Source organism: Hyperoodon ampullatus (genome assembly GCF_949752795.1).
Source record: "Hyperoodon ampullatus genome assembly, chromosome: 16".
In the NCBI taxonomy this organism is placed as follows: domain Eukaryota; kingdom Metazoa; phylum Chordata; class Mammalia; order Artiodactyla; family Ziphiidae; genus Hyperoodon; species Hyperoodon ampullatus.
The window spans coordinates 3345136-3369028 of NC_136929.1; the positions used below are offsets into that span (position 1 = coordinate 3345136).

Here is a 23893-nt window from a genome sequence, read left to right on the forward strand (position 1 = left end):
CCTTCCTTAGGATGCATTTCCAGAAATAGGATTATCAGATCAAAGTATTATGGGACCTCCTTACGCTTTTAACACGTCATACGATAGATGATTCCATTTCCCATATTTCTAATCCAGCAGCTGCCTTTGAATAATCTTTTTTTACCTTAACCTCATCAGCAGACCTTAATAATACCCATCATTTAATTGCTACAGAGGAATTACATCTTAAGGGTAATAGGCAATATTTGGTAGGGTCCTTGCCTTCGAATTTCAGCAACTCAGAATTGGGGTGAACTGGTTCACCCCTTTTTAGTGAGGGCCACAGTGCCTTCTTCTTGCCCCATATTATGAGGACCTTAAAGAAGTCCCCACTTTTGACCATTTAAAACAGTGAAGCAGAAAACCTCTTCCAATAAAAAAAATTGGAGTGTTCCTGTTACATATTGCCTGAGGAAATGTAAGGCAGTTTTTCAGATAATACTCTTTCAAGAAGACTATTCTTCTTACAGCTTGCATGGACTTTTGAGAAATTCCATACCCAAACCTCAGAACTAATGTTTCTAACTTGACTTCATTGGTAAAGCTCCTGCCAAGCAGATGATTACAAAAGGAAGCAGAGTTGCCTGGCGAAGTTCTCTGCGAGGAGGGCGATACCGAATATCCATGGGGGGAATATCTCCCCCCACTCTCTTCCCCTCCCTCTCCCCGCCCCTTCCTCTTCCACCACTATTTCTTCTTTACTTTCACATGTCTTGAAATAATACAAAATGTGTTTATTTCTTCATCTGTGCTATAATATACAGCACAGTCCCCTGCCATGCCATGCGATGATCTTCTCTTCTGTAATTCAGGTTATCGGCACAGGGCCCTTGGGAGAGAAAGGAGAGCGGGGGTACCCAGGGGCTCCAGGGTTGAAAGGGGAGCCGGGCCTCAAAGGTAAGATCTTTCCCTCTTTCTTTCCCTCCTTCTCCCTCCTCCCTTCTTTTCTCTCATCCTTTCTTTTTTCCATCTTCGTCCTGCACTCGTGCATGTTTTGATAACACCTGAGCGCCATGCAGGACCGTGCGGTGACCGAATGCTATTCAAGTTCATCTTCTGCAATCCCACTGGGTTTCCAGGAGCCCATCTCCCTGCATCTCTGCAGTGTCAGGGGCGCGGCATCTCCCCAAGTTCAGAGCTCCCTGTCCCCGGGACCGTGGGTACCCACGAGCACAGAAGTTCACAACATAAACCACAAGTGAAACAGGCTCAGTTTGTCCCACTCTCTCTTCCTCCTTTTAGGTTTCCCAGGAATACAAGGCCCGCCAGGCCCGCCAGGTGAGCATCCTTAAATTATTTTTTTAGAGTATTTGTACACCTTCTACACGGTTTCTATTCTAAACATGTTTATCCCCTGCATTAGTTAGATACTTGCATACAGTGGCTAGCAATTTTGTTACACGTTTTTCTAGCTCTGAAAACAACCTGTGCTCCTAGGACAGTGTTTATTTTGTAAATGACAGGTTGACATGTAGTTATAAACATGTATTTCATGTATATAAACTTCTTACATCTCTCATCAAGTTACCCTGTCTCCCTGCCTCTGATCTAGGGCCCTGCATTTCAGCCTCCTTCCGGCTGCTCCCAGGGGCACCGTCGGCCTTTCGGAAGACCTCCCCCCGCAACCCAGCATCGTTGCTCTCTCTTGCCCTGTCTGGAATTGCCTTTGTTTCTCGGCTTGAGACCAGACTCAAGGCTGAAACCTCTTCTAACTAATCTAATCACCTCTAATCTTGCTTCTCAGTGGACTCCTGCGTCACTGAGCTTATACTATGTCTGCAGCTGTTTTGTGCTAGTTTTGCATTTCTAACGGATTGTGTAATCAGAGGCTGGGAGTTGCACTTCTCTGTATGTGCAGATGCCTGTCTGTATGCACTGCAGGCATGTAATCCCAGGTCCTAGAGCAGAGGTAACAAGCACTCGGCTCGAAACCCTCGGGTGCCCTGGAATCGGCGCCACACGAAGTGCTGACAATTCTTACTGAAGGTTTTGGTTTTGTCTGGCTTTATTTTTAACTTTTATTTCTTATTCTTTTTTGTCAGTTTCTTTTTTTCCCTTCCTGACAGTTCTTAAGTTTTAAGTCCCCCCCAGAACCCCTTTCTTTGTTTTTGCTGGAACAGACAACACCCGGACAACCCAGCCCCACTGTCTAAGGTTTGCAGCAGCCGTGGCTCAAGGCCGCCTTCGCTGCCCTGCGTGCCTCCTTTCTGCTAAAATTTTGGCATCTGCCCTTAAACTCCTCCCTTTTCCCTCTTTTCCGTCACTCTCCTCTCCTTGGTTGTAAAGCTTGCTGGACCTTCCAGCTGTTCTTGTGAACATGTTACTTCACGTCTCCCGGCAGCATTTGCAGTTCTACTTTCTAAAACCTCCTATCCGACCCCGTTAGTGTCTTAAGCCGTGGTTTTTAGAAACTTTGAAGTTGCTCTGGCCTTGTATGCCCCCAGTCCAGCTCCCACCCCCTGCTGACTGCGGAGGCCCTCGGCCTTGGGTCCTGCCTCCCTGCCTCTCTGAGGGTCATCCTTCATCCTTCCTTTGCTTCTCCCACACCAGTTCTGGGGTAGGGATGGGGCTGGAGCCCACGCAGACGGCCTCCAGTTCTTTTACGTGCTGTGCTTGCGGGTTCAGCGACTTACAGCCTCTCACCTGGGACTCAAGTCCACGTTTGGGGTTTGGGGGTCTGTTCGTCCTTCCTCGGGGCTCCTTCCGCCCTGACTAGTCCCGTGTGTCACCTCATCCGTCTGTTTTCACGCCCCTGCACCTGTCGGCCGGATGCTGGGACCAGAGGCCAGCTCTCTGCTCTCCGGGGCACAAAGTCACTTCACCTGCAGCCTACTGGACCGTTGTGTCTCAAGCACTAGGTCAAAACCCTCCTCGGCTGTCACGGGACCCTACGATCTCGTCCCCTCCAAACTCACAGTGGCTTAACTCACCTTCCCGTGCTCAGCTCTGATCTCCACCTTGACTTTGCGCTCTTGCCCAGGGCTGTCTTCCTTGTCCTGACTCTGCTCTTTAGCTGGTTCCAACACACTTCCCACCTACTTTGCCTCCTGTCCGCATCTGCTTTGTTTAAGGACATTTCTCACGCCTTTCTTTATTCTCTAAGCAGAAATGGAAAGTACTCTCTCTAACCTACTGGGGACACTATTTGCACTGAAGGAAATCCACAGATGTTAATGTCTACACCATGAGCCCCTTTTCCTTGCAGCTGCTTTGTAGGGAGCCTGTGCCCAACAGCATTTACGTGGTGAGAAGCTAATGCAGTTTCTCGCTTGCCCAGAGCAGTTCCCCTTTCAGCCATGGTCATTTTCCCGTGAACAGAGTGACCACAACCAGTGGGTGCTGTCGGCATGACACTTGGTGTTGTGCTGTGTCCATGAGTTCTGTTCTGGTTTCAGGCTTCCCGATACCAGGGCTGACTGGTGCCCCCGGCTTCCCCGGTGAAAGAGGAGAGAAAGGTGACCAGGGCTTGCCAGGCGTGTCCTTGCCCGGACCAGGTGGAAGGGATGGGCTACCGGGCCCCCCTGGGCCCCCCGGCCCCCCTGGGCAGCCAGGCCACACAAGTGAGTTCCCTCTGGGTCCGTTTCGCGTGGTGTCCTGTCCAGGACAGATGGGGGGCTGGGCTGGGGAAGGTGTAGTGCCAGAGGCTGGGTGTCCAGCGACATGAATTGTTCGTATCTCACTTAGTTGTCTTTGCAAAGTTAGTCACTGCAGAAAGGAGGAGTGAACATAAACTAATGAAACTGGTTTAGAGGAATAGGGGCCAACCTAACCAGCATCTCAAGTTAGAAAGCAAACCAGTTGGGTTGTAGGGTTCTTACTGGGAAAGGAATGCATTCTGTTCATCTAGAGACACAAGCTGGTACTAAGACACACACACACACACACACACACACACACACAAACACACACGGAGAAGGGACTGCTTTGTCTGTAAGCGACTTCAAATCTGAACGGTAGTTTACCTGGATTTTTCTCGTCTGCCCACCATCAAAGCTGAGCACAGAACAGGAACCTCTTGATTCAGTGAGGGAGGCTCTGTGACTCCAAAGTAATAGCAATGCAAAATAAAAGAAACTTTGAGGGGATTTAAACTAATCGCTCCAGTGGGCGTAAGTTCAGACCTCCAGTGTGTGCTCAGCCGAGCGTCTGAGGCACGGGTCCTGTGTGCGTTATGGGAAGGGGGTCTCCATGCTGTAGGTGCTGGGTGGCTTATTTGCTGGAATGCAGACCCATCTCCATGAAAGGACTTCTCACGGATGAAGCTACGTAGGGAGGCCAGATATGGACTGGGTGGAACAAGGGATTCCAGATGTGAAGCTTCACTGGGAACAGATCAGCGTGAATTTCCTCGGACCTGTTGTTCATTCCTTGGTCACTTACTTGTTCAACAAACATTGGCGTGCGTACAATACGCCAGGTGCTGCCCTAAGACCTGTGACAAAGCCCACAAAACAATCCTGTCCTCCTGGGGCGTGCATTCTGAGACAGAAATCAAGTAAATAAGTATCAGTAGATTATGTGGTAGCAGAGGTGACAAATACAGGAGGAAAGGAAGCCGGGAGGGGAAGACACAGGTCTGGGCCGTGCGTGGGTTCTAGCTTTAATAAAAGTGATCGGCAAAGACCCTGGCGAGAGAGCCAACCCTGGGGAGATCTAGAACCTTTTTTTCATATTCGCAGTTTGCCAGTTCTGAAATGCGAACAAATCTCATGGAAAGACTTGAACTTCTCCCTGCTGTGACTTGTGTAGGATGTGTTGGCTGAATACGTTGTGATAGGTGCCCTCCAGGTTTCCGGGTTGCCCTGGAACAGTCTGTGCAAATTAGGTGATTCACAGTCACAGCATGCAGAGTGATCATTTATCAGTGAGATTTTTACACACATTTACAGTGCATGTTAAAGAGGCTGCATCTTAACGGATCGCCACCTTGGGACCCTTCGATTGCTCATTACCCAGGGAGCGTGGAGCCGCCTACAGCCCTATCCGCTCCTGGGCTCCGGTCCCGTGTGGCTGCAGCCTTCCCCGACCTTGACGGCCGAGCCTCCCTGAGCCGACCGTGTAAACGTCGACCCTGAACTTGCCCTTCAAAACTCTTCAGACACATCCCTGTATTCTTGCTTTAGACTTAACGTTATTTAAAACTCATTTTGATGAGGATGGTAACTTGCCTTCCTACCAGGGGTGTGTAGGGATTCTGATGGAGAGGAGGCTGGCAGGAGGTGTGTTCTGGGAAAGTAATAATTTTACGCCTGTCAGTGTTCACGCACCTGTGTTTCCAGAATCGGGGAGTCTAGCCTCCTCGGCTTGCAGGGCTGGGAATGAGTTCTTCCCAGGCAAGGAATTTAGAGAAGCTTTTTGAAGCATAACAACGACTCCACTCTGTTCAAGACAAATGGGGTCACCAGGGAGCCGGCCGGAGCCAGAGGACCCAGGGCAGAGATACGGCCACCCCAGGGTTCCTCCTCACCTGTGCTTTATTCAGAGAAGCTCCCAGGAAAACATCAGCAACAAGCAAGCAAGAAACCCCTGGACTTCATTTCTTACACACTTGAAACTTTTTCCTCTGAGCTCTAAACAAAGTCATCAAACGGAGAAGTTTGGGCTCTTTTTTAGGCCTTTGTGTCTGGGGAGAGAGCACACCCACCATTGCCCCAGCATCCCTTGTGAAAAGCCCAAAAGGCTGGGGATGCTTCTCCCCCTCTGTCCATCCCCGTGGAGCTGATGTGTGAGCTGGGGGCGGCAGGCGCCGCTGTGAATGTCCGGGCTACAGTTGTGACCGGTGCCTGCAGAGCCTCACATTCAAGCACGCACTCTGTCATTTTCCTTCAAAGATATTGGAGAAGGAAATATAAACTCTATCACTGTGTATGTTCGAAAACAATACTTTCTTTTTATTAAAACCCACAACGGATGGTGTTTGCGTCACTGCAGTTCATTTTCATGCTCCTTCACGTCAATGATGCTCAGAATTGAATAGGAGCAAACAATTAGAGGTGTTTTCCCACGGGCAGTCTGTGTCTCTAAAATAATGAGTACTTCGCTGTAAGTTTGCTCAGGAGGAAAAAAAGGCATAAAGTTGCTGAAGTCTCTGTGTTGACTTCACAGAGGTAGGACATGGACAAATCATTTAAGTTTTTGAGCCTCAGTTTCTTAATCTGTGACGTAAGGGTGATGGTGTGTACCTTGCAAGATAACATGAAATCAGTTTCAGGACAGGGCTGATGAGCTGAAATAAGCATTGGAATTGTAAAATAGAAATTTTAGCTTTGACGGCTTGTGATGGGGCATGGATGGATGCTATGTGCGCTGGTCATGTTTTACAAGTTAACGTACTAGGATTGTTTCAAAGCAGACCACAGCTGGATTTCTAATACTTGCCAAATAACCTAAATAAAGTTTGGTTTTGTAATAGATTGAATCAAGAGAGGGTGAAAACACCTATAGCTTCAGTTTGGCGGGAGTGACCCTCTAATTGTTAAACATCCATTGCAGATGGAATTGTGGAATGCCAGCCTGGGCCGCCAGGTGACCAGGGTCCTCCTGGAAGTGCGGGGCAGCCAGGGTTGACAGGCGAAGTTGGAGAAAAAGGTAAGAGATTTAATTTTTTAAAAAATGCTGATTGTGCTTGGGCGTGTGATACATGGCACATACTTACTGGCTTTGGGTGGACATGGGTATCTTCTTCCATTATTTGAAGCTCTCCTCAAAATCCATGCCTCAGATGTGTCTCCCGACAGCTCTGCTGAGATTCTTGGCCGTTGAAGAGACAGTTATCACCTGGGAGACAACGGGGAGATGGGCCCTGAAGTCAGAGTCCCTGTTCTTTACCCTGTGTGGGGTCAGCAGGTGAAATTCTCAGATTGATATCTTCCTGCGATCCTTTGGTTCAAAGTCAGAGATTACATTCTCCAAGAATGCACGTCTTTCCTTGAAGCCGGATCACAAGTGTGTGTACAGACCGCTCACCACCCCTCAACCCCAGTTTCCGTAATCAGTGTGAGCAGATCTGCGCTGATGAATCCGCCACCTCCACCCCTGGCTCTGAGTTTTATCTTAAACTTTTCAAGTGTCGTCTGTAATGCCCACGCGGGACGCATCATAATCCTTCACTATCTTGGGAACGATGGATTATCACTGCACAAACAGTCCCGTCTTAGAGTGGAGTAAACAAAGGATGTTCCAGTATTTATTCAGTATGTGTCTCTTAATACCCAGAGAGGAGAACAAAGAGAGGGTGGCCCCCCAAAACGGATCCCTGTGGGTCCCATTCCTGGCTTTGGATCGCAAAGAATTTTTGCTCTTCAAACGTCTGAAGCTCAAATGCATGGAAAATGTCTTAGAATTTTGACAGCCATGTCAGTTGCAGAACCTTAGATGAAAGTGATCTTAGAATTCAGGCGGGGAGGATTGTGCCACCAGTTGGCGTGTCACTTGCTTTTCATGAATCTCCCTAGTTCCCAGTTGCTTAGCACTTTCTGAGATAGGCTATTCCATTTTGTGACGGAGCCAATGGTCAGAAGGTTCTTTGTACTGAGAGGTGTGTTCATCCATCCCCCGGCTCCTAAGAGGAACCTCTCTCTTCCTGTGCCTTCACGCTCCTGCAGTGGAGCCGTCAGCCCGCCCAGACCTCAGTGCGAGGTCTCCCCGCCGTCCACTTCCAGCCTCAGGAGCAGACACCCACGGATCCCATAGCACCTGCGGCTGGGCTGGGTTACTAGGCAACTAACGGTGCACCCCTCCCACTGATGCACTCCTGTTCTGCCGTTGCTCCCGACACTGGGGCCTGGTGTGGGGTGTGCCTGGGGCTGGGGTGCCAGTCAGGGTGAGGGGACGGGGGGCACACAGCCCAGCCTCTGTGACCCCTGAGTGACAGCTTCTGCACATGCTCTCTGTTTGCCTTACCTGTGCCTAGAAACCTGACATTCAAGGTTCAGGACACACGCACATCTAAGACACTCGAAGGCCTTTTAGCTTAGTTAGTTTGAAAATCAAGATGTAAGAGGTTAGAGTTTCCAAAGAAAGTCATGTCCTCCCATTTTCATGGGCTGGGGTCCCTCTCCTCTTGGGTTCTCCATGTCAGGTCAGGTCTTTGCCCTGGATTTTGTGCCTTCTTACTCCCATCTGTCATTTGTCAGCCTGGAACATAGGTTTAAAGTCCAGGAGTTATATGTGCAGTTGGCTAAAAAATACAAAATCAAAGAGAAAGATGATGGGAAGTTTTAGAATTAGAGACAAAATGATAGAGTCAAGTCATCTCAGGCTGATGGGCAAATGGAGTTCTGGATCACTCTTTAGTGAGGCAGGGCCTGTGCCTTGGTGGAGCAGAAGGATGGGATTCCTTAGAAGGGCACCCGTGGTTACCTGTGATGTGTGCTGAGGGCGGAGGATGGGCCCCGTGTCAGGGACACGTGGCCACTGGCAGATGGACGTGTCTGGAGTGGGTGTTAGGTAAATGGTGGCCTCCTCTTCCCTTTCCTGTGCTGTCACTATGCTTCAAGGGATTCTGCTCACCTGTTGTATATAATACCTCGTGTCTCCTTTTTTAGGTCAAAAAGGAGATAGTTGTCTCATCTGTGACTCAACAGGACTTCGTGGGCCCCCAGGGCCACAGGGACCCCCCGGAGAAATAGGTAAGGCCCCAAATATGAAAGGGACCAGGTCAGAATTTGCTTCGATGGGTTGCAACCTTCACAGTGAAGCATATCTTACTCCCTGAACTGATTTTCTCCATCAACACTAAAACACGAGATGAGAATGTGAAGCCACGCTTCTAGGATTTGTCCATTTTGTTGAAAATTATCAAGATGACTTACAAATTCAGTGTCAGAAAGATTTCCTAGTCAAAGGATAGCAGCATATGGTTCACACAGCTCTGCAAATTTCCTTATCTCAGAGAAGGTTACCTACCTGCTTTGGTTTAAGTGGCCACTGGGCTTGCGGGCAGGGATTTGTAGCCATTCTGCGTCAGTGGTACTTGTGTGCATTTGGGGGTCACTCTTCCCTTTTCTGAGCCCATCTTGGGCATTTTTGTGATTACTGTGTAAAGATCTTTGCACTTTTGAATCTTGAAAAGGTAAAAATGTTTTGAGCTCTTCGAAAGTGTCTCATCAACAATGTGCTGAATCTTTCCTCTGTCTCTTGTGAAAGGTTTCCCAGGACAGCCAGGGGCCAAGGGCGACAGAGGCTTACCCGGCAGGGATGGTCTTGAAGGATTGCCTGTAAGTAAACCTGTCTGAGTTCCTAGACATATTAGAAGTTGCCACCGAGCAAACCAGCAAAGGCGTGTATCTTTGCATTGGCACGTGGACTCCTGCTTTATTTGGGAGCTGGTAAAGGAGCACTTTGTCGAGCAGTTAGAATTACTCCCCGTGTCTCTCCTGTGACTGATTGACCTGAGGATGAGTGGGACCATTGCATCCAGAACCTGCACCCCAACTTGCCTTTCTTCTCACCTGGTCAGAATCCAGTCGCCACTTACCTGTTTCCAGGCATGACCGAGTGCTGGTGGTCACCTTCCCGCAGGGTCTCTTGTGCCACCAAGAGTCACCTCTGACAGCCACACTGTTGAGTTGTCTTTTTACACAATCATCCATTCTCACATCAGATAATCTAAAGCTTGTCAGTGAATAAGTTCTGCGCTGATGGTGTCTATGGCAGTGAAGGAGCACTGGCCGATTTTCCTCTAGGAATTTGAAGTATTCCTTTCTCCTTCTTCTTACAGGTACAGAATTTGAAAACTCCTATCACCAACATCTATTGCAAAGACACTTTTTCAAATCTATAAATGAAATATCTCGATCACAAGGACATGAAACCTTTCCGTTAGACAGAACACCATTTTCTTAACCTTTGTACGTTGTTTTAAAAGAAGCCATTGAATAGCAGATTATAGTAATAATCTTAAATACTGAAGGACATTATTTTTTTGTGCATGTAATCAGCTCTATTTCTAAAGCTTTTAAGCCTTTGGGCTTTGTTCTAGTATTTTCTTTGTGCTTCTCAGTTCTGTTAAGCATTAACCAGTTTCTACAATTTCTTTCATTCCTTTTTTCCTTTTTCCTTTTCTTTTGTTGTACATGGAAAGTCAAATCTTTAGCATTATTCTTTTTTGTTTGTAGGTCTTTAACATTTGTAATTTAAGAAGATATTTCTGGAAGGTTCTGTAAAAGCAGGTCAGGGCAAAAGTGAGTTGAAATAGGAATGAAACAGCTGGAAGCCAGAAATCGTTTTCTCCTTTTGAAGTTAAGTCATGGGCTTCTGCTTTCCAGAACTTCCCCGGTGCCTGGGGAGCTAAGTTAGAAGTCGCAATTGTTTAACATATTTCTAAATAAGTTGGAAGTTCACAAAGCTGGGAACTCTGACTGTGGTGGGGATCAAAGTGGGAACAACTTTGAAGGCAACAGACATAGTCTGGGCACGGTCTTTATCCACTCGGCCTTCCTGGAATACTTCCTGCCTCAACTCTGCCTGGAACCCAGTCCAGACACCCGCCCCGCCCAGCCCCAAATCCAATATAAATGAGAAAAGAGGAAGGAGGATGGTTGAGGAGAAGTCACGATAAAGAAAAAAACAAAGAACATGTACAAGAAAAATGCGAATCCCCATGCCTTGTCCATCCAGGGAGCATCTTTCTTGGTGTAGAGGGAAAACACTTCTAAAAATTGTTCTGTGGGTAAATAACCTAAGAGAAGATAATAATTTTCCTTTTATTAGATGCTATATCACAGCTCCGTGGTTTAACTAGCTCAAAAATGTGGTACCCTTATTTCGAATTTGGCTGGAGGCTAAAGGAGGCTCCACAAACCAGCAGAGCAAACTGGAAAGCAGATTCCAACGAAGAAAGCTCTGACTCTGCATTTGATTCAGGTAGCGTTTCTGTGACACGTCCTCTGAAAGCTGAGGGTTTGATTTGGGGAAAGGAAGACAGACCACAAGAGGCGGCTCCAGGCTGAGATGACGAAGCCCAGCCCCCAGGCAGGACTGGGGTCACTGGGAGTGACCTGTGTTAATTGAAACGGACTTCTCCCGACCTTTCCCATGGTGGCTCCACTTTATAGAAGCAGACTGCACAAGTTGTCAGATCTTCTCCAATTTATGTAGCCAATGCTAAACTTCCAAGGCAGCGTCTGATTCTTCGACATTTATCCTAAGGGATGTGCATCAAAAGACCCTTGAATCACTTAGGATTAGCAAAGAATCCACATGAGATATCCTAGGGTTGTAAATGTCAATTTTCAAAGAAATCCTAGATTTCTCCCTTAAATAGAGCGATGACTGACACGGTCATCAGTATGAAAATAAAAACTTGTATTTTTCTCACCCTGTGCTCGTAGTGTTAGAAAATACTATACTTCTAAGCTGTGAATAATCAACATAAAATAGCATAAGGGGTGCTTCCGGTTTGAGAAAACTATGCACTGGTTGTAATTTCTTACGTTGGCATTTACTTTTTATTGGTGAACATTGCTGGTTCAACATACACGTCCTCCGGTACCTCCCTCTTGTAGACATTAAGGGCACAAAGACAGGAAGCCTTGGTCCTGCCCTCACAGCCCTGAAAGGCTAGTGGGGAGACAGAAGGCAAGCAAATGTCCCTAATAGACCAACGAGGACCATACGGTACACGGAGGAAACACGGGAGAAGCCCACCTGGGCCTATCCGGAAGGGCTTCCAAGATGAGCTGGGCCTTAGCGAGGCACAGGAGCTAATGTTAACTAGAGAGAAAAAGCTGCAAAATACCACAGCAGCTTTCAACCAGATAATGAATTTTCCATGTCCTCTGCTAGACTTTCTGGCGGGTGGCTGGTGGAGATAGTGGGACTAGAGTAAATACGATAGATTGGGTATCTTCCCCGAGTAGATCTGAGTGAAGGGTCCTCTGTCACAAGGGGAACTTCCAGCTCTGGGCCAGCTCCGACCAGCTGTGTCCAGTACTTTGAGGCGTACATGTTGTAGGTACACACAGAGGTTGTGTGTGTGTGTGTGTGTGTGTGTGCGTGCGTGCGCGTGCGCACATGCATGCACTGTGGTTCACCTACACCCAAGAACCGTTTCAAAGGGAGTTTACAAAAAGGAATTCAAACCACATGAATTCCGCAAGGGTTTAAATTCTGCCAGGTGAGCGGGGAGGTTGAAGAGGTCCCTCTCTCAGAGAACAGGTAACTGAGACAGTTGTTTAAAGCCTTGGGCCTCTTCCTGGTGAGCCCCACTCTCAAGGGGACCTGGAGGAGGAACCATCTAGGGGGTGGGCATTCCTTGACGTTTCCCCTTTCCAGGAACTGAGAAGTGTTCCAGTGTGTGTCTCTTGGGAAAGTTAATTCTATTTCTGCTGACGGCTCAAAATCCCAGTTACAGAGCTGGCCTGATGCTCCCTTCCCCGACTTTCCTCTTTCCGGCTGCTCTGGGCCTCCTTATCTCTTCCGGAATTAGGGCTGTGAGCGTGAAAGGCAAGCCGTGTGATTTCAGCACTGACCAGACTTAGGGAATGTGGCTGTTCTCAGCCTCCGTCTCTGGTTCCTGGGCCCAGGGAATCGCACATCCAGCCCCTTCCAACCGTAGCTGACCCGTTCTTGGGAATGTCAGCAGTAGTAAGAGACAAGAAAGTTACTTAAGGACTGATCTCCGGGCCGGGCCCGGCCCAGAGCTCCTCTGTCACTCCCCCGCCCTGTCCCCGTCTCCAGTACTAGAGGCTTTTTAAGGACAGCACAGCAGTAAGGTCAGCTCAGGGCTTTGTCACAGAGCTGCTGGCTTTTTTTGCTCCTACACAGGGAACCGGGGGAGCTCTAAACCCGTCCCCACTCTTCAAGGTGGCGTCCTGGTTTCCTCGTTGCTGGTTTGCTCTGTGGACGGGCGTCTTTGGTGGTGGCCTCATAAGGCTTTGTTTCTGCAGGGACCGCAAGGTGTGCCAGGGCTGATGGGCCAGCCAGGAGCCAAGGGCGAGCCTGGCGAGATTTACTTCGAAACTCGACTCAAGGGCGACAAAGGAGCCCCAGGTTTCCCCGGCCAGCCCGGGATGCCAGGCAGAGCAGGCTCTCCCGGAAGAGACGGCCATCCGGGTCTGCCCGGCCCCAAAGGCTCCCCGGTATGTTGATTCCCAGACTTTGAACGTGCGCTTGACAGATGATGGATATGCAAAGAATGGAAGAAGGAGTAATTGGCATCACGTCGACCTGTTTTCACTCGGGGGGTCCTTGTCGTAAACGAACTTGTCTCACGTTCACTGGAAAACTGTAGTCTGTAAACCTAGGTGTGATAGCCTTGACTTGAACGATTAGGTGATAAGGGGTCAGTGTCTTCTGATGGATCTGGGGGAACTGAAAAGACCTCCATATGTCGGACGGGAGGTGAATTTTAAAGTTAGCGGCGTTCAAGTCACCCTTTCAAAGAAGATTCCAGATATAAGTGCCTTCCTTTTGGAGTCAGTGTCTCCTTATGTCTGGGTTGGGAGGGCGATTGCTCAGCTTAGAGGAGAGAATGCAGGTTTCATTTATTAACTACAAGGTGACCTTTGCAGACGGGTTGAAGTTAATAAGTAGCACAGCTAGTTAAACTCTGGCACTTTTTTACCACGGGTGGTGGAAAAATGTGATGCGGATTGGAGTGCTGGTATGTCTGCTGATAACTCGTCTTTCTCGCTTTTCGCTTCAGGGTTCAGTAGGATTAAAAGGAGAACGTGGCCCCCCGGGAGGAGTTGGATTCCCCGGCAGCCGTGGTGACGTCGGCCCTCCTGGGCCTCCAGGCTTTGGCCCTATTGGCCCCATTGGTGACAAAGGACAGATGGGCTTTCCGGGAAACCCCGGGTCCCCAGGCCTGCCAGGTGAGGCCTGAGGACCTCAAGTGCCACACGCAAGTGCCAGGAGCCCTGGTCTGAGTGACATGGGGACGTGGGTCTGGTTTCAGTTCTGCCAGGAGGGGGGATGTGACCTGAGCAACCTTTCCTTAGCGTTTCTGTATCTTGTTTCTTCCTTTATGAGATGGGCCAGTGGCGTGGAGGATCTGGATAACAGGAATTTGAAGGTATAGGTGATTTCCTTATAAATAAGTACGCCATATGCAGCAGAGAAGGTCAGCCTTCTGTGTGGAAGTGATACCAGCCTGAGCCCGTCTTCCGTTTCTCCCCGATGAGCGGTCCCTTTTGGCTTCTGTGTATCCCAAGCCACATACTTACTCTTCACCCCTCCACTGACGTGCACACACTCAATGACTGATCCACAGCTGCTTTGACTTGGCTGTTGAATTTCGGGGTAGTTCCAGCCGTTTGTTGACTGTTTTTTCACGTGGTTCTGTGTGCCACGCGCTGAGCTAAGCGACCAGAGAGGAAGCAAGTCAGAGGACGCCCACCCTCCTGGAGCCCACCGCCCGGGCTTTGGTGGAGAATGTGGGAGGGGGCTGTGTGAGGGTTTCCCACGGATGCGCTCCACTGCGTCCTCACGACGGGCTTATCTTCAGGGACAGAAGTGAAAGAGGGGGTCCCCGGGCCCCGCACACAGTAGACTGTCAGTGACTTATTAGTTGAATATGATTCCGGGAAGAAATGGAACATTGACATCACTGCCTAGGAAACCTGGAGGAGAAGAGGCCAGGAACGGCCTGGACACAGAGGACTGAAGGACATGTGCTGTGACTAAGATGGCTTAAGAGTTGTAGACATGAATGAAAGGTGACTTGGGGTGATTAAAGGTGTGTGGCCAGTAAGCCTGGAGAAGCATAGTAACTAAGAAGCTGGAAGGTCAAGGTTTCCGACAGGAGAGACTCAGCAGCGATTACAGTCTGGCCTTCTTGCTCACACATTTGCTGATTCTGTCCCAAGCCATGTATCCAGCCCAAGTTCCGTCAGTTCCTGTCCCCGCTGGGAACTGTTATTTCCTTATGAAGACCCGGCGTAGGGTTTGTCAGCTTCGTAATGCAGGACACATCAGCAGCCTTTGACGGAGGCCCGAGTACAGCACCTTACTGGATGGGCTATTGTTTTTGTCATCGTTGGGTGATCGTTGGTTTTTCACTAAGTGAGGGCTCCATTGATGAGTGTTCTTTGATTAGCAAGGAACCCGGGAACGTCTTTCTTACGACTCCTTTCGGGGCAGGGAAATGCTGGGTTTGACTTAGAAACACCCTGGGTCTCGGAAAGGGGCCTCTGGTCACTAACCCCACACTCCTAATCCCCAAATCGCCGTCTCAATGTTCTTCGTGCTTCTGGAATCTGAACACTTGCAGCGTGTAAAAAGGAATCAGGTTTCTTTTTCTCGGCCAGAAACTACCATCAGAAAAGCCAGTGGGACACGTACAGATGCGTCTTGACAGGATGGGAGGAGGGTTCCCGAAAGAGGCAATGCTGACAGTGCTGTCTGTCAGTTGTCCACATTCTGGAGGGTTCCTTGGCTGTCCAGACCCAGGCAGCTTTGGGATTAGAAACCCGACTTCTTTGATCTGCCAGAGCTGTGTTTAGTCTGATGGTCATAAAAGCCTTGTTCCCAGGGCTGGAGCTGATAGCAGAGATGTGTTGGGGTCAGGCCCTGGTGCTTCCCACAGTCTGTAGCTAAAGCGAGTGTTGGCTGTCCCTGGGAGGCCCTTCAGACCCTGAGTTCTTTAAGGTACGTGAAGGTTCAGTGGAGATGAGCCCTTCGGTCCTTTCGTAACAGCTCAGTCCTGACACCCAGTGGATCTCGTAGGCACGGGCACCCGGGGCTGCGCCTGCACCTCCCAGTTGGGAGATAGAAAAGGTGGCTTTCCTGGGCTGGAGATACCACAGAACCGTCCAGCTCACTGTTAGGGTAACGATATCACCCACGGGGCACGTTGTGAAGATAACTTCCCACCAGATGTGGGCATCAGAGCAACTTAGAACCAATCCTGTCTGAGAAACTGAGAGAAGATGGTGAAAAGGCTTTGACTTTTTGAGACGGATTAGTTGATACCAGGGTCATCTCGCTGTTTGTTGTAGAGTTTTTTGCTTTTCGTAACTCCTGTTTTGGACGCTTAAAGAATTCTTGTGTCAAACAAACGTCCAGGTCATTTTGGACATTTTGGAAGAAGAGGAGCTCTCTGTGAGAGATTCTAGAAAAGGAGAAGGAAGAGATGGAGGCGTGCAGACAAGGATGTGATGCAGCAGCCCTCACGCTGTGTCCTTGCTCTTTTCCCCAGGTCCCAAGGGTGAAGAAGGAAAAGTCATGCCCTTACCCGGTCCCCCTGGAGCAGCAGGACTTCCGGGATCCCCCGGTTTCCAAGGGCCCCAAGGTACTCATCGTCTCGTTCATCTGGAGGCTTGGGGTGGGGGAAATGTGCTCACGTTTTTCTCACACTGACCATTGGTCTTTCTTACCGCAGGTGACCGAGGTTTTCCTGGAACCCCGGGAAGGCCGGGTCTCTCTGGAGAGAAGGGTTCAATCGGCCAGCCTGGGATTGGCTTTCCAGGGCCTCCCGGCCCCAAAGGTAAACCCGCCGGACAAGGCAGCTTTGGGGGGGGGCACTGCTCTGGCCACTGCCCACGTGGGCCCCGACGGTGGCGCCCGTCCCCGGCTGCTTAGCACCAAGGGCTGTGGTCTCTCCGCTCATCCTCACATGAATTCTAGGAGAAAAGAGGCGGTGGATGTAAACACACCATGTGCGAGTTAGCGAAAGAGCTGCGTGGTGTGCAGGCCGGTGATTCCGGTCACCGAGGTGATGGGTGACATGTGCTCCCGGCCGAGTGGTTTGGTGGGAACGGGTTGGGACCTTAAGGGCCCCAAGCTGCCCAGGGAGCTGGCAGATGCCACGTTTGCCTAAACCTACCCTCAAGGGGGTCTTTCTCTCATCCGTGAAGGGAGCACACAGCCCGCCAGGACCTGGGCCAGGCTGGTCTGGAAGGCGGGGGAGGGGCGGGGGATGGTGCGGTGAATATGGGGGGGGCTTGCTCTCAGGGGAGAGGCCCTCACACGCATGGACGTTCCAGAACCAGTGCTTCTTTCTGAAAATTGTAAGGAAGTAAAGAGGAGAGTTTCACCCTTTTTGCTGCTTTCTTAGTCCTTCAGGGAGACTGATGTGCACACTGGCCATTAGGGACTTTGGTCCAGAGCCCAGAAGGGCTGTGAGCAGTGAGGGGCATGTCTTTTCCCTTTGGGCCGGCATCCCGACCCCAGTTTTACCGCCGTTTCACCAAAACTTAGTTTAAAGACTTGTCCAGCCTCCGGGCTTCTTGTCTAGGGCTCTGCATCGCGCCCGCTCTCAAGGTTGCAGGACTTCGCGCTCGGGGACGGGAGACAGCGGCCTGTTTCTCCGGGAGCCGCGTGATGCCCGCCGCGCTCATGGCCAGGCTCATGGTGCAGAAGGCCCCCCAGTGACCCTCCAGCGTCGCAGGGGCAGTGCTCAGGCCTCCTGCGCGTTCCATGGGAGAACCAGACCACTGCCATCACGGCAGGTAGAATTTAGCTGAGGAAGGCCTCCTTAATCAGAGACCCTTTGCCCACATCGCACGAAGCTGCCTGGAGTTATGTGCGCTGTCTGTCAGGCTCCTCAAAACAGCAGCCCTACACCATGGGCGATTCAGGTTTGTGTTTCTGCAAACTTGCAGATCACTGCGTGTCCCCAGCCTTCCATCACACAGAGAGAGCCTAGCCCAACGGCTCTCATACTTTGCTGCCGTTTATAGCCACATGGGCAGCTGTCAGAAAGCCTATCAGAGGCGGTACCCAGTCTCGAAATGTCCCCACGTGCCTCCAGTGTGGTGCAGTTGGAGAACAGGTGGTCTAAAGTGGTGCTTCTCAAACTCGAACGTGTCCAGGAATCACGAAGGGTCTTGTTAAGATGCGGGTCTGCGTGGGGATATCCGGGCTGGATTTCTAACCAGGCGACAGGGACGCTCTGGACCACACTCGGAGTTGCCAGAGTCTAAGTTGCCATTCCCAGTCTGCAAATGCTGGTTTGGTTTGGTTTGGTTTGGTTCGTTTGCAGGGAGCGGATAGGAGAGAAAAGTTCTAAGTGTGTAGAAGAAAAGGAAGGGAGGGGGCGGGTGTGAGGGAGAAAGAGGAAGGGTCGGCTGGCGCTCCCTGCCCCCAGGCTACCCCTGGACCAGGATGGTCTCATCTTCCTTGTTGGCGCCCTCAAATCTGTTCAGGTCCATCTGAGCAGGTGTAAAAGAAGTGGAGAAAGTAGGGAATGGTATTTTTACATGAATGATTTTTTCTGACTCTTCCAAACAGGTGTTGACGGTTTACCTGGAGACACTGGACCTCCTGGAAATCCTGGTCGCCAAGGTTTTAATGGCTTACCTGGCAATCCAGGTCCACCTGGCCAAAAGGTGGGTACTGAGCGTTCTCTGGATTGCCGTTTCCCCATGCTTGTGATTAATTGGACCCATAAATTGTGGGCTGTTCATCTCACAGGGTATGTTAGGTCAGCGTGTTTTGTGTTTGAATGAAATAACATTAAATGGAAAGTACCAGAGTACACGGGGTAGCACGTGGTCGTGCCTGTTTTGGGGAGAATCATTTGTTCCTGCTTTGTGAGTGGGCTCTTGCCTGGTGTGTGTCCTGGATCTCAGGTACAATGTGTGTCTCATCACGAGTGGAAGGAGAAAGCTGTTTGGAAGCCACTGTCCTGAGTGACCTAACAGCCCCCAGCAGGGTGGGCTTCAGCCTTTCTCAGCCTCAGTGATACTGACATTCGTGTCCAATAATTCCTCGTGGTGGGGCTGCCCTGAGTATTGTGGGGTCTTTAGCAGCCTCCTCTGTGGCCCCGACCCACAGATGCCAAAGGAGCACCCCGACATGCATGCCCAGTGTGACCACCAGAAACATCTCTGGACGTTACCCAGTGTCACCGTGGGGCAAAGGGCCGTGGTTGGGGACCCCGGGACTAGTGTGACATCAGGATTCTCTTTGCCCTCAAACACCCCTCTGCTGCTTGCTGATACTTGCAGTTCCGCTCAGCAAGTACAGGCGACTGTTGGTTAGATCCCCATCTGTTCTGATTATAAGGAAGGGAAATGAAACTGCCAGAAGGCATCTGTCCTACCTGGGAAAAAGGCCACGGCCAGGCGATGCACCTTTGACGACACAGAGCCCTTGCCCTTGCCTTGGGGATGGGCGGGGGTGCACGCTGGCAGCTGTGCCTCGGTGATGCTGGGGAAGGTTCCTTCTGAGGAATGCCTGACCCGAGGTGGTGTCCCTGCCCCGTGTGGCTGACGTGGAGCATGTGGCCTTCGGACGCCTTCTTTATGTGACACCCCCCTGCCTTCCCCTGATGACCCGCACTTGTGAAAGTGAGTCCGTGACCGCAGTATGTAGATCACCTCAAACATTGGCTCACGAGCTAGTAAATGCCGAATGGAACTGGAATTAAGGATTTCGTTTACGATTTAAAATACTGAGCTTTTTCAAAATCCCTTGGACTGAGTTCCCTCCAGTTTGCAAAGTTCACCGCAGGGCCATGTGGATAAGCCACCTCTGCCCGCTTACCTCCACCTGGTCCTCATCTGGAAGTTGTTGCCTTCAGGGATGCCAGAGGGGCGCTGTGACATAATGTCCACCTTCTGCTTCACACGGCCCGTCGGTGCTTAAATTGGGGTGCTTTGAATGCTCCTTCCTTCAGGCCCTCAAAATACTGCCTTTATTTTTAATCATCTGTGTGTGTCAAAGCCCTTTGATTCATAAAAAGGTTTTAAACGTTTAATTTCACATGAGAGCTTTCATTTCATCAAAAAAACGAAGTAAACGGAGCTCTGTTCCAGCCCTGGAGCTTTGCACCTCTTAATACCGATTTGCTGGCCACACACCACGCTGCGTGTTGTTCCCGCTGTGTAGGCTCAGGGCATCAGAGTCGAGGGGCCGAGACCCAGCGGAAGGAGCTCCTGCCTCTCTGACTGGGGACAAGCCGTCCAAACAGGGGAGCCTTGGCTTTCCTCCTTTGTGAAAAGAAAACACTAAAAATTACCTCCCTTTCGGCTTGTCGTGAGATTGAAAGGCAGCAATAGGTGTGAAGAAGCTTCACCACCTGGAAGGTGGGACAAATACCGTTCTTATAAATGCACCGGCAGCATCGGTTAACATGTACGCCCTTGGCCTGATAAAATCGCGGGCTCTGAGGGTCACTGGCTTCTCTGTGCTTTGGGGTTTCCAGGGCGAGCCTGGAGTTGGTCTGCCGGGACTCAAAGGTCTGCCAGGACTCCCTGGCATCCCCGGCACCCCTGGAGAGAAGGGAAACATCGGGGGACCAGGCATTCCCGGAGAGCACGGCGCCATCGGCCCTGCAGGCCTTCAGGGAATCAGAGGTAACTTCTTACGGGCAAATCCAGCTCGTGGTAGGAACGGGGTCTGTTTATTGTGTGTCCGCAGAGCACCTATTAGGGCCTCGTAAACGTTTGTTGAATGAATGATGAAAATTCTAGACGGGGTCCTGGCGAGCGGCGTGAGTGGGTGGTGGGCGCTGACACCACTGTGTCCCCGTGTGACGCATTCACGATTCCTTCCCCATCCAGGTGACCCGGGACCTCCTGGATTGCAAGGTCCCAAAGGAGCTTCTGGAGTCCCCGGAATAGGCCCTCCTGGAGCTATGGGACCCCCTGGAGGACAGGGACCCCCAGGGTCATCAGGTGATACTACGTTCTTCCAGAATGTTCCCTTCTCTAACTCATAATCTGTGACTAAAAGGGGGAAGAGTCAGTTCTATTCTGTGGCTATAGGTTTGGTTGTTTGCTTACACGTAAGGTCACAGTCGCCTTTCTTTACCACCCTCTGAACTTGGTTTACGTGCCAAAGACACCTCCCCTTTATATTGTATATTCTTTACCTTTTACATTTAATTTAGAAGGATCGGTATCTCTATCTTATCTTTCCATAAGAGGTTTAGTAAGTTGTAGGTAACTTAAACAAAATGAGTTCATGTCTGGAAGCTACCTTTGCCTTTAATAATCATTCTAGAAGTGAGACAGAGGGGGTGGACCAGGGCAGGACAGTCAGGGAGAGACACCGTGGAGAAGCTGGGCTTAGGTCTGAATACTGCGGAAGGGCCCGGGTGGGAATTGCTGACGGCTCACGGCAGGTAGGCGGGGCTTTGTCTTGGGATGTTATTTGCCCACTGATGGCCCCAAACACCACTATCTGAGAAGGTGGAAGCCGTTCTGCTCTACCCCGGACGTGGGCACGGCTACACACCTTCTGCAGAAAGTAACAGTTAAACAGGGTACAGGACGCTGTAGGACACCCTGTCGATCCTGCTGACGCCCCCCATTCTCTTCCCCACCTCAGGCCCTCCTGGAGTGAAAGGAGAGAAGGGCTTCCCCGGATTCCCAGGCCTGGACATGCCGGGCCCCAAAGGAGACAAAGGGCCTCAGGGGCTCCCCGGCCTGACGGGACAGTCAGGGCTGCCTGGTCTCCCTGGACAGCAGGGCACACCTGGACAGCCCGGGTTCCCAGGTAAATGACCTGTGAACTCCACCCAAGTGGATGCTGGGGAGACGCCTCACCTGGTCTTGTTCATGACCCTTGCTCGGCATCTTCCATCAGCGTTTACGGTCCTTCCATCTGGCCGCAGGTCCCAAGGGAGAGATGGGCGTCATGGGGACCCCCGGGCAGCCCGGCTCGCCAGGACCAGCGGGTGTGCCAGGATTGCCGGGTGAAAAAGGTAGGGAGCCGTGACTCCGGAAAAGCCCATCTCATGTCTGTGTCCCAGTGCCTTGTGGGAAATTCTCCAAGAGTCGTAGATCATAGTTCATTTCAAGATGCCTGGGAAAGAAGATCAAGCAAGGGTCCGGAAGATCCCCTCTTCCAGGAGACGCTCATGGGTCATGGGGATTAAGGGCTGTGCCCTGCCAAAAAGTCAGAGAGAAGACAGGTTTTCGGGTTTCCTTATTGGCATAGTAGAGTTTTTGGGTTTTTTTGTTTTGTTTTGACAAATGGTGGTATTTTTAGTTATTCGAAGATACAGTCACAGCAACTGAGTCTTTGGAATCAAATTAGCAAACAGGGGAAGTTTACAAGTCTTACTTTTTATTTCTTATCTTGATATTTGAAATTGGTTCAAATACTGTTTTTAAAAAAGAAATTGACTTTAAATGTGAGACATAAAAATGGTCATTTGTTTAGTTGAACAGGAAAATTCTGTTCTTTCATATAGAATTGAGGGGCCACTATGAGCAGATGTCGTGAAGGTATTTAAGAAGGAGAGAAAATATAAATTATTTAAACTAATAAGTGAAGTCTCCTATGTTGGAATTATTAGCAAATAACAAATTCTAGAAAATGGCTTTATTGTTCATTTCCCTGCTGTCACATTCTTCTGGGTAACTTGGACACTCGCCATTTAATGCCACTTTTGGACAGACTATTTGTTCTTTATAGGTTGTTTATCAGTTGCTTCTACTGGCCAGAAAGAACAGCACACTTGTCACTGCCTTGGGGGCCCTTGGCCACGTGTCACTCGGTGCCTCCTCTTCTTTCTACAGGGGACCACGGCTTCCCGGGCAGCTCGGGACCCAGGGGAGACCCTGGCTTCAAGGGTGATAAAGGAGATGTGGGTCTTCCTGGCAAGCCGGGCTCCATGGATAAAGTGGATATGGGCAGCATGAAGGGCCAGAAAGGAGACCAAGGAGAAAAAGGTAACACGGGGGACAGTTTACCTTCGGAGGGGGAGAAGGCGTCTAACGAGTTACTCAGTTCTTCACACGTGATGTCAGACCAACCTGTGTTTCTACAGTTTGTCTTATTTTAAGCAGACGTGGTCGTCACTATTTTTGTGTGTGTGTCGTGCAGGACAAATCGGCCCAACTGGTGATAAAGGATCCCGGGGAGATCCTGGAACCCCAGGAGTGCCTGGAAAGGACGGTCAGGCAGGACAACCTGGACAGCCAGGTATGGAAGGGAGTTCAAGGTCGCCAGCTCAGCAGGGGCTCGCGTGGGGAGAGGTTACCTGGCAGTTTTCATGGGCGTTGACCTGTTGGGTTTTTCTCTTTATGATTCTAGGACCTAAAGGTGATCCGGGCATAAGTGGGACCCCAGGTGCTCCGGGACTTCCTGGACCCAAAGGATCGGTTGGTGGAATGGGCCTGCCAGGTATGTGGGGTTCAGGAAGGGAGTTTCCGTTCCAGTGCTTGCACGTGTGGTGCTTGTGGGACGAGTCTGCAGGGGAGACCCGCTTCACGGAGGACGTAATCCAGGGAGACGTGTCTTTGACACAGACTCACATCTTCAGTTCTGTATGGTCTCTTGCCTAGGGATGGTGGCATTCGGTTGACCTTCTGGCCATTGCTTAAACAAGCAAACAAACAAAACCCATCACAGTTTAATAAAATAAAACACAGGCTGTGTACTATGAACTTTCAGTTACCTCCAAGTGATCCGTCTACTTGGATCTGTCGAGGAGGTGATTAATTCTCCATTCAGTTGTGTCAGCACAAGCAGCTCATGCCTGTAAAGCCCTTTGACATTAGCTCAGAAGAATCCCCTGGGCTCCTCTGCCCTGGTCCTGAGCTGGCCTCCCAGGCTTTGCCATCAGTGTTTGCGGCGGTGACAGTGACCAGAGCAGAGGCAGCAGATGGAAGGCTCAGGCCCCGGATGGTCCAGGTGCTACTGCTTCTTAGAACTTGCCTGGAGCAGGAAGTCAGGGCAGCCAGCCTGTCTCCCTCACTCCTCCCAAGTCTTTGCGAGGCGCGTTGTCACTTTGCTTGAGCTGTAAACACCCAGCGGCTGCAGTAAGGCTTCTTAAATTCTTTTTGCAACGAATCTCTTGGGCCTGTCATTCAGTCCGCTAGGCAGATGCTGGTTGCAACAAAACAACCAGGGTTCCCTTTGTTGCAGTAATCTCCCAGGCCTTGGCTGCAATTTAATATCCAAGTTCTTCTTACAATAACATCACCAACCGACTCACAGCTGCCCCTAACGACCAAGCCAGCAGCCGCAGAGG

General features: G+C 50.4%; 1 protein-coding gene across 1 annotated transcript in view; it reads left to right on the forward strand.

Moving 5' to 3' along the window:
* Positions 1 to 23893, forward strand: part of COL4A1 (collagen type IV alpha 1 chain) — a gene marked incomplete at its 5' end in the record, with an annotated part of 144231 nt that overhangs the window by 100418 nt on the left and 19920 nt on the right. The window contains 18 exons of the mRNA XM_079721844.1: positions 834 to 918; positions 1264 to 1299; positions 3417 to 3581; positions 6514 to 6609; positions 8568 to 8651; positions 9169 to 9239; positions 12912 to 13103; positions 13670 to 13838; positions 16163 to 16255; positions 16346 to 16450; positions 18196 to 18293; positions 20114 to 20264; positions 20472 to 20585; positions 21241 to 21408; positions 21527 to 21616; positions 22437 to 22589; positions 22744 to 22842; positions 22954 to 23043. Coding sequence (XP_079577970.1) covers positions 834 to 918; positions 1264 to 1299; positions 3417 to 3581; positions 6514 to 6609; positions 8568 to 8651; positions 9169 to 9239; positions 12912 to 13103; positions 13670 to 13838; positions 16163 to 16255; positions 16346 to 16450; positions 18196 to 18293; positions 20114 to 20264; positions 20472 to 20585; positions 21241 to 21408; positions 21527 to 21616; positions 22437 to 22589; positions 22744 to 22842; positions 22954 to 23043 — 2059 coding nt within the window. The remainder of the gene's footprint in view (positions 1 to 833; positions 919 to 1263; positions 1300 to 3416; positions 3582 to 6513; positions 6610 to 8567; positions 8652 to 9168; positions 9240 to 12911; positions 13104 to 13669; positions 13839 to 16162; positions 16256 to 16345; positions 16451 to 18195; positions 18294 to 20113; positions 20265 to 20471; positions 20586 to 21240; positions 21409 to 21526; positions 21617 to 22436; positions 22590 to 22743; positions 22843 to 22953; positions 23044 to 23893) is intronic.